Source organism: Chlorocebus sabaeus, chromosome 8, assembly GCF_047675955.1.
Source record: "Chlorocebus sabaeus isolate Y175 chromosome 8, mChlSab1.0.hap1, whole genome shotgun sequence".
Classification (NCBI taxonomy): Eukaryota; Metazoa; Chordata; class Mammalia; order Primates; family Cercopithecidae; genus Chlorocebus; species Chlorocebus sabaeus.
Window position 1 is genome coordinate 107,422,943 of NC_132911.1, and position 14,233 is coordinate 107,437,175.

General features: G+C 38.2%; 1 protein-coding gene, 1 non-coding gene and 1 pseudogene across 38 annotated transcripts in view; all 3 read left to right on the forward strand.

Moving 5' to 3' along the window:
- Nucleotides 1-14,233, forward strand: part of RIMS2 (regulating synaptic membrane exocytosis 2) — a 765,294-nt gene that overhangs the window by 137,952 nt on the left and 613,109 nt on the right. For 23 of the 37 annotated variants that reach the window (XM_073018262.1, XM_073018263.1, XM_073018267.1 and 20 more), the window contains exons 2-3: nucleotides 234-266; nucleotides 650-736. The exons of 13 other annotated variants lie outside the window; for them this stretch is intronic. In XM_073018262.1, the coding sequence (XP_072874363.1) occupies nucleotides 234-266; nucleotides 650-736 (120 nt within the window). Of the gene's footprint in view, nucleotides 1-233; nucleotides 267-649; nucleotides 741-14,233 lie in introns of all 37 variants that reach the window. One more of the 37 variants, XM_073018273.1, reaches the window with a different exon arrangement.
- On the forward strand, nucleotides 708-14,101 carry LOC140712234 (RISC-loading complex subunit TARBP2 pseudogene; annotated as a pseudogene).
- On the forward strand, nucleotides 14,052-14,151 carry LOC119624985 (small nucleolar RNA U13). Its single transcript, XR_005241143.1, has one exon. It is a non-coding gene; the product is annotated as a small nucleolar RNA U13 (small nucleolar RNA).

Genomic DNA, 14,233 nt, shown 5'->3' on the forward strand with positions numbered 1-14,233 from the left:
GCTTTAAAACAGAGGTAGAATTTTAATATTAGTTTTCTGTTGAGAACAAATGATTCAATTTCTCTTTTTTTGTGTAAAATTGATTGAAATGTATAATTTCAATATATGGCAAAGCACTAAGTCTTTCTATATAAAATTCTTATTTTTGGTGTCCATTTTATATGAACACAAATTTGTAAATAGAAATCTCTTCATAGTACAGTGCACTCAGTTGTGCAAACTTATCTTTTTAGGGTCAAAGAAGAACACAAACCACAACTGACACAGTAAGTAAATGTATTAAGAGTGTAGTAGGCTTAACTTCTGTACTTTTGCCACATACTGCTTTCTGGTATTAGCTTATACTAATACTGGGTAGGCTGCAGCTAGTGTGTCTTCTGCTTTCTGACTCTCTGGCTTGTAAGAGAGCTGCCTGCAGCTTCTTACTTCACCCACATAGTGACTGGATGTAGTTTTTTGCTGCCTGCTTGTGGACTAGTTAAGTGTTCAAATTTAATTTCCCTACATTTTGACTGCCTGGATAATTGGAGCTCACATTACCATTGGCTGTAGCTTTTGTGCCTGTGTATTTTTTTTATGGATAAGAAAACATTAACCTACATTGTTATTCATTTGGTTATTCAGTCACATTATTTGCTTATTTAAACAGGTGGTTTCCCTTTAGTGGAATCACTGAACTGGTAAATAACGTTCTTCAGCCCCAGCAAAAACAACAAAATGAAAAGGAGCCCCAGACGTAAGTAAGCTGATATATATAGACTAAATATTATCTCTGATAGCATAACATACTGAAAAGTATGTGTTAAAATACTGTCTTTGGAAAAGTATGCCCTCAGAAAGGAAATTGATACTATTATCCTTAATGGAAATCTAAAAAGATGGCAAGGATAATTAATAGGGTAGTTAAAAAGAAGAGGTAATTCCCCCTACCCTGCTATATTTTAGTGTAAATAATGTAAGCCATACTTATTCAGTAAAACATCCTTTTCCAACAATGCAATATGTAACTAGAGTGTGTTTCTTTCAAAATTGTTCTAGAGAACGTTAAAAGATATTAACCCCCAAAGTCAATATTTGGTCAAATAGTTTTGGAAAGGTGGTTTTAAAAAAGGTTAAGCAAGTTTCTTTATTATAATTATTCAGAGAACCCAAATATGCTCCAAGGGTATTAGAACATACACTGTTTAATACATTTATTTGACCACTGAATCCTGTTTTTACTAAACATTTCATTAGGTTATGAAATATAATTTGGAAAATGTGGCAATATATTCTCACACTGACCTGAAACATTAAAGAAGTATTGATTTAGTTTTTTTCGTTAATAGATTAAAAACAGTTTAGAAAGTTGTTCACTTATGTATCATTTTAATTTTGTGCAAGTAGTATTATTTATGTTGTGAAGTTGAGGTAGCTCAGGATGTGAGAGAGACCGCATATATTTAAATTCCAGTCTTCTGCCAGTTGCCATAATATTCAGAGGTGCTCCAACCACTTAGCCTCAGTGCTTCCTTTTGAATTATTTCTTCGGAGAAGCTGGTTTGGTTGTAGGAATGGACAAGCTGAAAAGTGACATGGACCCCAGGAGAGAATGAGAATGATGAGTATGATGAAACACTCAGAAAAACATTCATGTTTTGCCTTTAATGCAGAGTAAAAGATAAACATCTTTTTTGTCTTGTTGCTATTGATGAGGATAATCTCCTCATCCATTTTATGCTACTTTGCATACATTTTATGTTATATTTTGTCAGGGTTTTAGTTTCAACTGAAGTAAAAGTATGATGTGATATACTCTTCCTAATAGTTAATATGTAGTTCTCAAATTGGAACTTTTCCTGTACTTAAGGTCATTGAAGTCAGGCCAGTATCTATCTTGCCTACTGTTTCATTCTTGGCATTTAGCAGAATGCCTAATACATAGTAGGAACTCAATAAATATTTCTTCGTAATTGATTTATCATATTTTATCCTTTTATGACACAGGAGTTTTATGACATAAGGAGTAAAATTAAATTTAATAATTTCTTTTCTAACTAGCAAGCATTATATTAAAGTGCCACACAATGTCATTGTTTTGCTTTTTCACTATGGCACTGAAGCTTAAAATAAAATAAAATGGAGAAACCAATAACAAAACATAATTAGATATAATTTTGTCTTGGTTTTAAATGACTTCAGTTATGTATCTTGTGTGTGAGGTTTTGAAAAGAATCAAGATTGTGCCATATATATTATGTATTAGATTACCATGGCCATTAAATAAAATGACAGATATTTTGTAACTTTTAAAAAATGATATTTAGGTCAGGCGCGGCGGCTCACGCCTGTAATCCCAGCACTGTGGGAGGCCAAGGTGGGCGGATCACGAGGTCAGGAGATCGAGACCATCCTGGCTAACACAGTGAAACCTCGTCTCTACTAAAAATACAAAAAATTAGCCAGGCGTGGTGGCGGGTGCCTGTAGTCCCAGCTACTCGGGAGGCTGAGGCAGGCTTGAACCCGGGAGGCAGAGCTTGCAGTGAGCCGACCATCCTGGCTAACACGGTGAAACCCCGTCTCTACTAAAAACACAAAAAATTAGCCAGGCGTGGTGGCGGGCACCTGTAGTCCCAGCTACTTGGGAGGCTGAGGCAGGCGTGAACCCGGGAGGCAGAGCTTGCAGTGAGCCGAGATTGCACCACTGCACTCCAGCCTGGGCAACAGAACGAGACTCTGTCTCAAAAAAAAAAAAAAAAAGATATTTAGATTACTGTAACAAAGTGACATTTGATCGGCATAAACACAAAAGAAATCACTTTAATAATAAATATAATCCAATCTGCTTTGATTTTTGGATAGGAAGATGGTAGAAAAAATTAGCACTTTTGGATGATTTAAAAATTAATTCTTGGTTAATTGGTATTATTTCAATTAAGATGTCTTTGACAACTAATTCATTCTTGCTCTGTGATTTATGTAGTTTTAAAACTTCAGAATCAATATATTCTCTTAATAGTTACATTCTTCATCTTACATTCTTGTTACATTGAAGATTTTTGGTATTTATTTTTCTAGAAGCCTTCCTTTTATCTTTCTGAACCATGGACCAGGGTTACTTCGGAATGCCCTTTAATTCACTTACTCTCTGTTTGGAGTTATAAGGCTTCTTCTTTCTCGGTTATCTTGTTTCTTTCCCAATATGAATACTATCTGAGTGGGATAACTTCCTAGCTGCTTACTTTCTATTATTCATCCATAAAATTATTTTGGGGAGCTGAATTCCAGGTATTCATTTTAAGTTTTAAATGTTGAAAAGTAAGGTTTTCGTATTTTGTGCAAATACTTTCATAGTAGAATAACGAAATATTCTACCAGATAGCTAGTATTAAAAATCTATTATGTTTCCTAAATAGTAGTTCCATTTTAATCAATTTATATAAATTCCATTGTGGGGTTGTTGAAAAATGTAGTGATAATGTAGGCTTCTTGAGGTCTGTATTTTTGAGGTTTGTTCATTTCATATTCTTTAGCATAACAGGAAGATTTACTTATTTTGATTTTGGTAATTGATGTGTAATTATAGATATAAGTAGACTATTGTATTCAACTTTTCATGAGATTTGAGGCATAGAAAATTGAATGAGCCTTTTGTTTTAGTTGCCAGTTAATTCACCCTTTGTAGAAACTGCTTAATATATAAATGAAATAATTTTAATATTTCTTTTTCTTTAATTTTGCTATCTTTTGTATCAGCATTAAAATGAGGGAAAGTTTTCTGCAAAGACAATATAACGTAACAGGTTTTATGTAAGGTATAAAACAAGCCTCTGGATAATTAAAGATGGAAATACTAGGAAAAATGATAAATGCCTTAAGATGCAGCTGTTATTTTAACTTTGTATCTGCAATACATAGCAAAATGGTAAAGGTAATTAAGAAACTTTCTAATGCAAATGCATTAAACTAATCAATTGGATTACTTCACTTTGAATTTTATATTTTAGTTTTATTTATGTTTTGCTATGATTAATAAATGTACGTTTGAAATACTAGGAAAATCTAAGATTTGAATTATTGGAATTAGATAACCACCTAATATAGTAATCCTCTTTGGTTGTGAGGTCTTTTAATAGAAACAAAATGTTAAAGGGAAGAGTGTTTTAAGCATAGGGAACATGATATGTGAAAGTCTTTAAGTAGCAAGGTCACAAAGAAGACCAACGTGGGTGTAGTATAGTAGATGAGAGGGAGTGTGGCAGGAGATGAGGTTCCAGAGGTAGGACTCAGATAGGGCAGTGGTTTTACAGAGAGTGATAAGGAGTTTGAATCTGAGTCTCAGTATACAGGGAAGATATTTAAGAGATTTAAACATGGGAGTGACATGATTTACTTTATTTATTTTTATTTTTTTGAGATGGAGTCTTGCTCTGTCGCCCAGGCTGGAGTGTAGTGGCGCGATCTTGGCTCACTGCAAGCTCTGCCTCCTGGGTTCAGGCCATTCTCCTGCCTCAGCCTCATGAGTAGCTGGGACTACAGGCGCCCGCCACCACGCCTGGCTAATTTTTTGTATTTTTAGTAGACATGGGGTTTCACCGTGTTAGCCAGGATGGTCTTGATATCCTGACCTTGTGATTCGCCCATCTCGGCCTCCCAAAGTGCTGGGATTACAGGCGTGAGCCACCGCGCCCGGCTGGATTTTCTTTATGTATATAAAGATCATTCTGAGTGCTCTATGAGTAGCATGAGTGAGAATAGAAATGGAGAGAGCAATGGAAGGGGCCTTTTTTGAAGACTTTGCTAGTGATAGTGATAACCTGGACCACACTGATTACAGTGAAGATGGAGAGAAGTAAATTGAGAATATATTTTAAGATTGAAATGATATGATTTGTCAGAGGAATAGATTTAGAAGTTGTTGAAGAAGGGAAAAGAACCAAAGATGACTCCCAGGTTTCTAGTTGAAAGAACTAATTGGGTCATGATGTTATTAAATATGATCAAGAAGAGGAGAAGATGAACAGGTTGGAGGCATAAACTAAAACTTACATTTTGAACTTTTAAAATTTAAGATGCTTATAATTATCCAGCATTAAAGGAGAGAGATGGACTGGCCAGAGATATATGTTTGAGAGTGGTTAGTATGGCACATAAAGCTAGAAAAAATGCATAAAATAACCTAGAAAGAGAGTGTGTGATAAAGAGCAGACACAAAGATTTGTTAAGCTCTGAAGAATCCTTGTACTTACCCTGGGTCCTGAGATAAAAAGACTATGGTTCCTACTCTCAAATAGTTCATGGTTAAGTGGAAAAAAGAGACAAGCTGATAAGTAATTAAAAACAATTGTGTGGGGACTTCTGGTTTTCTTTTTGATAGGTGAAAGAGCATAAAAGTTGTCACTGCTATTCTCACAAGAAAAATGCTGATCTGAAAACCAACAACTTTTCTTAAATCCATCAGAAAATTGAGGTCACAGGGCAAATGAAGCTCTGAGTAGTGTAGAGAGAGGGGCAAATACAAAGAATAAGTTTACTGGGTGAAGAAACCACAGATTCTGCTAGGAAAACTTAAACTGTAATTGGTGAACTGCTGGAAGCTGAATGTGGACTAACTTAAAAGTTAAAACTTCCTGGGGTCCTAGCCCACAATTGTGGGAAGCCCCCACAATTTTGAGGTTTTACTTCTAGGAGTACCATGAAGCTCTGAAAGTGAATATCAGAGAAAAGTCCCCTCATGCTTCCAGCTGGGGGAAGGGAAAGTAACCATTCTGAAATAGTCCAGGGGAGGAGTAACCATTTTGACATACTCCTAGAACTTTCTGTTCCCCACCTTGCCTCAAGAGAAATAACTTTACCAGAGGTGAATCAATATGAGAAAAGGAAAATAACTCCAGTCTTTAGATTTTCCGCCTCACCTAAGGGGGACAAGAAGCTGAGAATCACTTTCAGAGTCACAGCCCAAGAGCACAGGTTCACTAAAACTGAAACCTATTCGTAGGAGTAGGTTTCTCTTCCAAGTGGCAACTCAGAGATTTAGGCTGCTGCTGTCTTGTAAGCCATCTGGAACACATAGCTTCCAGGGTTGCTACACCAGTGGAAAAGAGATAACGGAAAACTCACACTTATTCTTAATTATGTAAGACAGAAGTGTCATAGGTCACTTTTGCTCACAGATTATTGCCTAAAACTTCTCACAAGGCACTATCCTCTATATAATGAGTTCTGGTAATACCTACAGTTAGTTTACATTTGATTCTTATTTATTGCAATGAGATAGAAATTTTAGGATGTCAAAAGATAAAGATTTGCCAGAAGAATAGTTACTGTAGCAAGGATTGCTCTGTCAACAAAATTTTTCTGGAAAGGAATTTTGAGGAAAGAGACTGTTTGCAAATGGGGTAGACATAGTTTTCAATGATAGAGGAAAGTGCATTCCAGAAAGCAAAGGGAGGATCCTAATTTTATAGCAAACGTTCCTGCCCATATTCTTAATCCAGTTTCTTTATGAAAATGGAGGATTCAAACTTGCTTCGTTCTCGTTGGTTAACACAGCTCAGTTCTGACTGGTTGTTACAGCTGGGTTCTGATTAGTTGATATAGCTGAGCCCTGATTGGTTCGTTTAGGTGAGCACAAAGTTCAGTAGAGGTGTGGGTTTTCTGGAAACTCAGAGTATATGATGACTGCTACTTAGCAAATGGCAGCTTGGCTGTCTTTAAAATCTTTTTTTTTTTTTTTTTTTTTTGAGACGGAGTCTCGCTCTGTCACCCAGGCTGGAGTGCAGTGGCCGGATTTCAGCTCACTGCAAGCTCCGCCTCCCGGGTTTACGCCATTCTCCTGCCTCAGCCTCCCGAGCAGCTGGGACTACAGGCGCCCGCCACCACACCCGGCTAGTTTTTTTGTATTTTTTAGTAGAGACGAGGTTTCACCGGGTTAGCCAGGATGGTCTCGATCTCCTGACCTCGTGATCCGCCCGCCTCGGCCTCCCAAAGTGCTGGAATTACAGGCTTGAGCCACCGCGCCCGGCCTGTCTTTAAAATCTTTAAAATCTAGGCCCAGTTAGCCACTTGAGTTCCATCTTGAAGGATTAGCTCTTTCAGGTTCACATTTGCTCACAACTCCAATACAGTAGTTGCTTCTGCCGTAACTGCTATAATGACTGAGATCAAGGTCTATTTTTTACAAGACTGAAGGTTAGCTTATAATGTGAAGAAAATTCAAATGTACAAGTGTCCTCAGGAAGGAAATTTGCTACTTGTAGTGTTTTAAGTAACAGCTATTAGGTTGGTGCAAAAGTGAATTAGTTTCAATGCCAAAACTGCAATTACCTTGCACCAACCAAATATTAAGTTTTGTCAGTGAGATAACAAGGAGATTTTTGCCTTCTCTTAGATGGTAATGAAAGACTAATGGAGATAAAGAATGTGATAACACTGACAATATGTGAATGTATACACATATTCTGAGAAGCCTTTAGCTGATCACTAGGGATGCCAAAGCATACTAATAAATAAGATTAAAAGTAAACAAAATTATTTTAGAAAGGAGGAGCAAAGATACCAGAAAAGTTATAATCTTCTGTCTTGGGTGGAAGCTGTATACTTTGGTTTGTCATTTGCTTGATCCAGGAGTCATTAGCTGTTTTTTCCCCAAAGATCATCTGCTTCTGGACCCCCAGTGGAGAAGATTTTCAAGCCCAGGGAAAATGGTGTGTATCTTTTTAGTTGTGAAACATGAATTCAAGGGTCAACGTTTTGGGGCTTTTAACTGAAGTGCTAATTATTAGCATGACTTATTATACTCTTTTCATTAAGTGTCCAGGACAGTTTTTCTCCCATGTCTCCTCCAGAGTGCTAAATCTGCAGATCTCAGGTCATGGAAAGTTACTTAGAGGGATGTTTTGGAAAGACTGCTTTTGCCTGTTGATGACAAGACTGAGTGCATCACGTGGTTTCTTTGCTTTGTCTACTCATCTTAGCTTGCAATAGCAGAATATAGGATCAAAGGTGAAATTTAAAAATATGTGGGGCAGTCCATTATTCATTCATAAGGAGAGAGCAGATGGGTCCCTAAAAATGTTTATCTTTTTGTTTTGAAGGCTAATGGTGATGGAAATTGAAGAGTCCTTGAGGATATTTAATTTTAATTTTAAAATTTCACTTGTTATTTCTACTTTTTCTGAAGATTAAGAATGATATAGACAAAATATTGTTTTTGCAAGCTATGTGCTTCTTACGGTGCTTGACTGGTCAAAGAAGTTGATATGGAGGCAGTCACAGTGGTGCCTGTGGGGACAGAGAAGGGAATGAGTGAAGAGGAGCAAGACTCTGGCACTACCACGGGCTGCAGGCTGCCTAGTGTAGAGAAAATGCTGGCCATCAACCCTGGCAAGATGCCTATCAGCCTTCTGCAGAAGTATGGGACCAGAATAGGGAAGAACACCTGTGTACGACCTTCTCAAAGCCGAGGGCCCACCAGCCTAATTTCACCTGCCGGGTCACACTGTTGGCGACACCAGCTGCACTGGTCAGGGCCCCAACAAGAAGGCAGTCAGGCACAAGGCAGCTGAGGTGGCCTTCAAATACCTCGGAGTGGGGAGCATGTTGCAGCTAGCCCCGGAGGACAGCAGTTCTTTTTCTCCCCTAGACTCTTCACTGCTTGGGGACGCTCTGTTTTTTACTGCTGCAGCAGCTGCTACCCCAGTTTCATCTGTTGTCCTAACCAGGAGCACCCCCATGGAAAAGCAGCCTCTGCTCCTCCCTTCAGCAGTCTGAGTGCATCCCTGTTGGTGCTCTTCAGGAACTGGTAGTGCAGAAAGGCTGGTGGTTGCTAGAGTACACAGTGACCCAGGAGTCCAGGCCAGATCACCGCGAAGAATTCACCATGACCTGATGAATGGAGTGTTTCATTGAGATTGGCAGTGGCACTTCCAAGTGTCACATTAACAAGGTGTAATGCGGTGACCAAAATGCTGCTTCGAGTGCACACGTTGTCTCTGGATGCCTGGGATGGCAATGAGGTGGAGCCTGATGATGACTACTTCTCCACTGATGTGGGCTCCTGCCCGGATGGTCTTCGGAACCAGGGCCCAGGCTGCACCTGGGATTTTCTACGAAATTCACTGGAGAGAAGATCCTGTCCTTCTGCAATTGCTCACTGGGCTCCCTAGGTGCCCTGGGCCTTGCCTGCTGCTGTGTCCTCTGTGAGCTCTCTGATGAGCAGGCCTTCCACGTCAGTTACCTGGATGTTGAGGAGCTGAGCCTAAGTATACTCTGCCAATGTCTGGTGGAACTGTCCGTCCAGCCGGTGATGATGAGTGGGAATGAAATCAGGGGGCTGTCTACTAGGGCCTGGAATAAATATGCTGCTTCGTAGATAAAACAAAAACAAAAACAAACAAACAAAGCTGATACGGAATTGTGAAATGGTAAAGGCAGCTCCTGGACATAGATGTGTTTCCAGGTCCAACATAGATAATCTTTAATCTGAATAATATAACATTTACAGAATCTTTTTCATACCTTAGAATCATATTAAATGCTGTGTGGCTCAAGGCAGGGATAAGTAAATAAACTTTTAAAATGACAAATGATAGGTTGCTCAGAAAAGGATATTTAGAAAAATTGATAAAAGCAGCAAAGTGCTTATTGCTAAGTAACATAAAACATACAATGGAGAGTGCACAGATTGAAAGTATAGAAAGTAGCACTGAGATCAAGAAGCAGAACATTAACAGCCCTCCAGGATTTCCTCATGCTGCCTTTCAGGGAGAACTGTTTCCCGTCTCCAAGGGTAACTTTTATCCTTTAGCCTAGCACCACTATTTTCTGTCCAGCACCATTATTTTGGCCTATTTTTATTTAGAGTTTACGGAAAGAATAATACAATGTATTCTATTGGTTCTGTATTGTTTTGCTCAATATGTTTATGAGATTCAGCTATGTAATCGCATGCAGTTGTATTTCATTCATTCTCAGTGCTGTGTGTCCTCCAGTATCTGAATATACTACATTTTATTGATCAGTTTTACTATTGATACGCATTTGGGTTTGTTTCTAATTTTTGCCTATTATGAATAGTGCTGCTGTATACATTCTGATGTCATTATTGTTTTCCTATTAGTTTGGAGGAGAATTTTGGGGTTATTTGTGCAAGTAAAGTACTTCAGCTACTTCAAACTACTTTAAAATATTAAAGCTAGTAACTCTCTAATTTCCATAATTTCCCATTTAGTTATTTGGTAATACTATAGATGCTTTTTTTTTTTTTTTTTGCGAGACAGAGTCTTGCTCTGTCACCCAGGCTGGAGTGCAGTGGTGCAATATCAGCTCACTGCAACCTCCGCCTCCCTGGTACAATCAATTCTCCTGCCTCAGCCTCCCAAGTAGCTGGGACTACAGGCACATGCCCGCCACCCCTGGCTGATTTTTTTGTATTTTTAGTAGAGATGGGATTTCACTGTATTTCCCAGGCTGGTTTCGAACTTCTGAGCTCAGGCAATCTGCCTGCTTGGCCTCCCAAAGTGCTAGGATAACAGGCGTGAGCCACCGCATGTAGCCTAGTTGCTGTGTTTTGAGCATGCCTTACTATTTGATGTTTTGGTGCCTTTGCATCTGGCCTAGAAAGGGAGAAAAGGTGTGATATGATACGATTTGTTCTAAAATACAAATTTTGGTATTTCACTTGTTATATCTACTTTTTCTGAAGATTGAGAAAGACACAGAGAATGATATTGAGAATGATATAGACCTGGGGTGTCCAATCCTTTGGCTTCCCTGGGCCACATTGGAAGAATAATTAATTGTCTTGGGCCACACATAAAATACAGGAACACTAATAATAGCTGATGAGCTAAAAAAAGTTTCCAAAAATCTTATAATGCTTTAAGAAAGTTTACAGATTTTTGTTGGACTGTATTCAAGGCTGTCCTGGGCCTCATATGGCCCATGGGCTGCAGGTTAGACAAGCTTCACATAGACAGAAGATGTTTTTATATAAGCTATGTGCTGCTTATGGTAGTGATTTCTTCTAAAATACAAATCAGAGCATATCACTCTGCATCATATAGTAGTCGAAAGTTTACAGTTAATGACATCAATTGAGATTAAGTGCAACTAAGTTTACACAAATTGTAAAAAATGTAAATAATGTTATCAGAGTTTTTTCTTTTTATGTTTTGTGTGAAAAACACATGTTGTTATACCTAGGCAACAGTGGATAAAAGTGTTTTTGCTCTCCAATTTCTTTTTCAAAGAAGTACTTTTTTTGCTCAAGCAGAAAGCAGTTATAGGTGGAATATTTATAATGAACTCAAAATGATTCTTGTATTTATCACCATATTTTTATTTCGGAATTGAGTTGATACTTTTCTTCAAGAAACAAATTTCAGAGAAGCAATGAAACACCTTTTCCCTTTGGATTCAGGAAGGGTTATCTATCTATCTATCTATCTATCTATCTATCTATCTATCTATCTGTCTATCTACAGTCATATAAATATAGTCATTCTCTAGTGTCAATAACAAGCTACAAATGTAATTTTTACATATTTTTAATCTCAGTCTCTAATATCAAGATTATTTTATTTTGTGAACGGAGTAATAATGTCAGCTCTGAAGATTCTGTATCTAGCGACTACATAAATTTTTCAGGAGGAGTCCAGGCACAGTTGCTCATGCCTGTAATCCTAACACTTTGGGAGACCAAGGTGGGTGAATCACGAGGTCAGGAGTTTCAGACCAGCCTGCCCAACATGGTGAAACCCCATCTCTACTAAAAACACAAAAAATTAGCTGGGCATAGTGGCGCATACTGTAATCCAGCTACTCAGGAGGCTGAGGCAGGAGAATTGCTTGAATCTGGGAGGCAGAGATTGCAGTGAGCTGAGATTGCGCCACTGCACTCCAGCCTGGGCGACAGAGCGTGAGATTTTGTCTCAAAAAAAAAAAATTTTTTTTTTTAATTTTTCTTGAGGGAAAGACTCTCTTAATTTAATTCCCGTTTCAATACAGTTTCAGTTATGGTGGCATCATGAAACAAAGACATTTGTATTAAAGATGTGTATTACAATAGAGAGAAATAAAGGGTATTCAATTAGGAAAAGAGGAAGTCAAATTGTCTCTGTTTGCAGGTGACATGATTGTATATTTAGAAAACCCCATCGTGTCAGCCCCAAATCTCCTTAAGCTGATAAGCAACTTCAGCAGAGTCTCAGGATACAAAATCAGTGTGCAAAAATCACAAGCATTCTTATACACCAATAACAGACAAACAGAGAGCCAAATCATGAGTGAACTCCCATTCACAATTACTACCAAGAGAATAAAATACCTAGGAATCCAACTTACAAGGGATGTGAAGGACCTCTTCAAGGAGAACTACAAACCACTGCTCAACGAAATAAAAGAGGACACAAACAAATGGAAGAACATTCCATGCTCATGGATAGGAAGAATCAATATTGTGAAAATGGCCATACTACCCAAGGTAATTTATAGATTCAGTGATATCCCCATCAAGCTACCACTGACTTTCTTCACAGAATTGGAGAAAAACTACTTTAAAGTTCATATGGAACCAAAAAAGAGCCCACGTAGCCAAGACAGTCCTAAGCAAAAAGAACAAAGCTGGAGGTATCACACTACCTGACTTCAAACTATACTACAAGGCTACAGTAACCAAAACAGCATGGTACTGGTACCAAAACAGGTATGTAGACCAATGGAACTGAAGACAGGCCTCAGAAATAACACCATACATCTACAACCATCTGATCTTTGACAAAGCTGACAAAAGCAATGGGGAAAGGATCCCCTATTTAATCAATGGTGCTGGGAAAACTGGCTAGCCATATGTAGAAAGCTGAAACTGGATCCTTTCCTTACACAGTATAAAAAATTAATTCAAGATGGATTAAAGACTTAAATGTAAGACCTAATACCATAAAAACCCTAGAAGAAAACCTAGGCAATACCATCCAGGACATAGGCATGAGCAAAGACTTCATGACTAAAACACTGAAAGCAATGACAACAAAAGCCAAAATAGACAAACGGGATCTAATTATACTAAAGAGCTTCTGCACAGCAAAAGAAAGTATCATCAGAGTGAACAGGCAACCTACAGAATGGGAGAAAACCTTTGCAATGTACCCATCTGAGAAAGGGCTAATATCCAGAATCTACAGAAAACTTAAACAGATTTGCAAGAAAAAAAAAAAAAAAACTCATCAAAAAGTGAATGAAGGATATGAACAGACACTTCTCAAAATAAGACATTTATCTGGCCAACAAACATATGAAAAAAAGCTCATCATCACTGGTCATTAGGGAAATGCAAATCAAAACCACAATGAGATACCATCTCACGCCAGTTAGAATGGCGATCATTAAAAAGTCAGGAAACAACAGATGTTGGAGAGGGTGTGGAGAAATAGGAACACTTTTACACTGTCAGTGGGAGTGTAAATTAGTTCAACCATTGTGGAAGACAGTGTGGCAATTTCTCAAGCATCTAGAACTAGAAGTGCCATTTGACCCAGCAATCCTATTACTGGGTATATGCTTAAAGGATTATAAATCATGCTATTATAAAGACACAGGCACATGTATGTTTATTGCAGCACTGTTCACAATAGCAAAGACTTGGAACCAACCCAAATGTCCATCAGTGACAGACGGGGTTAAGAAAATGTGGCACATATACACCATGGAATACTATGCAGCCATTAAAATGGATGAGTTTATGTCCTTTGCAGGGACATGGATGGAGCTGGAAACCATCATTCTAAGCAAACTATCACAAGGACAGAAAACCAAACACTGCTTGTTCTCACTCATAGGTTGGAGTTGAACAGTGAGAATGCATGGACACAGGGCAGGGAACATCGCACATCGGGGCCTCTTGGAGGGTGGCAGCCTGGGGGAGGAATAGAATTAGGAGAAATACCTAATGTAAATGACAAATCAATGGGTGCAGCAAACCAACATGGCACGTGTATACCTATGGAACAAACCTGTACGTTTTGCATATGTACCCTAGAACTTAAAGTATAATAAAAAAATGTGTGTTAGAGATTCTTTCATAGTTGATAAGTGTGATTGAGTGTTTAATGCTCATTTGAGATGTTCCTCCCTCAAACCTTGTTATGATATTTGCACATTACCCATCTGGTGTTAAAAAAAGAAATGTGTGAAAGATAAAGGATTAATATTGATAAAGAGCTTCATGTGACTTCTGGCGTAAAGTCTCTTTTAG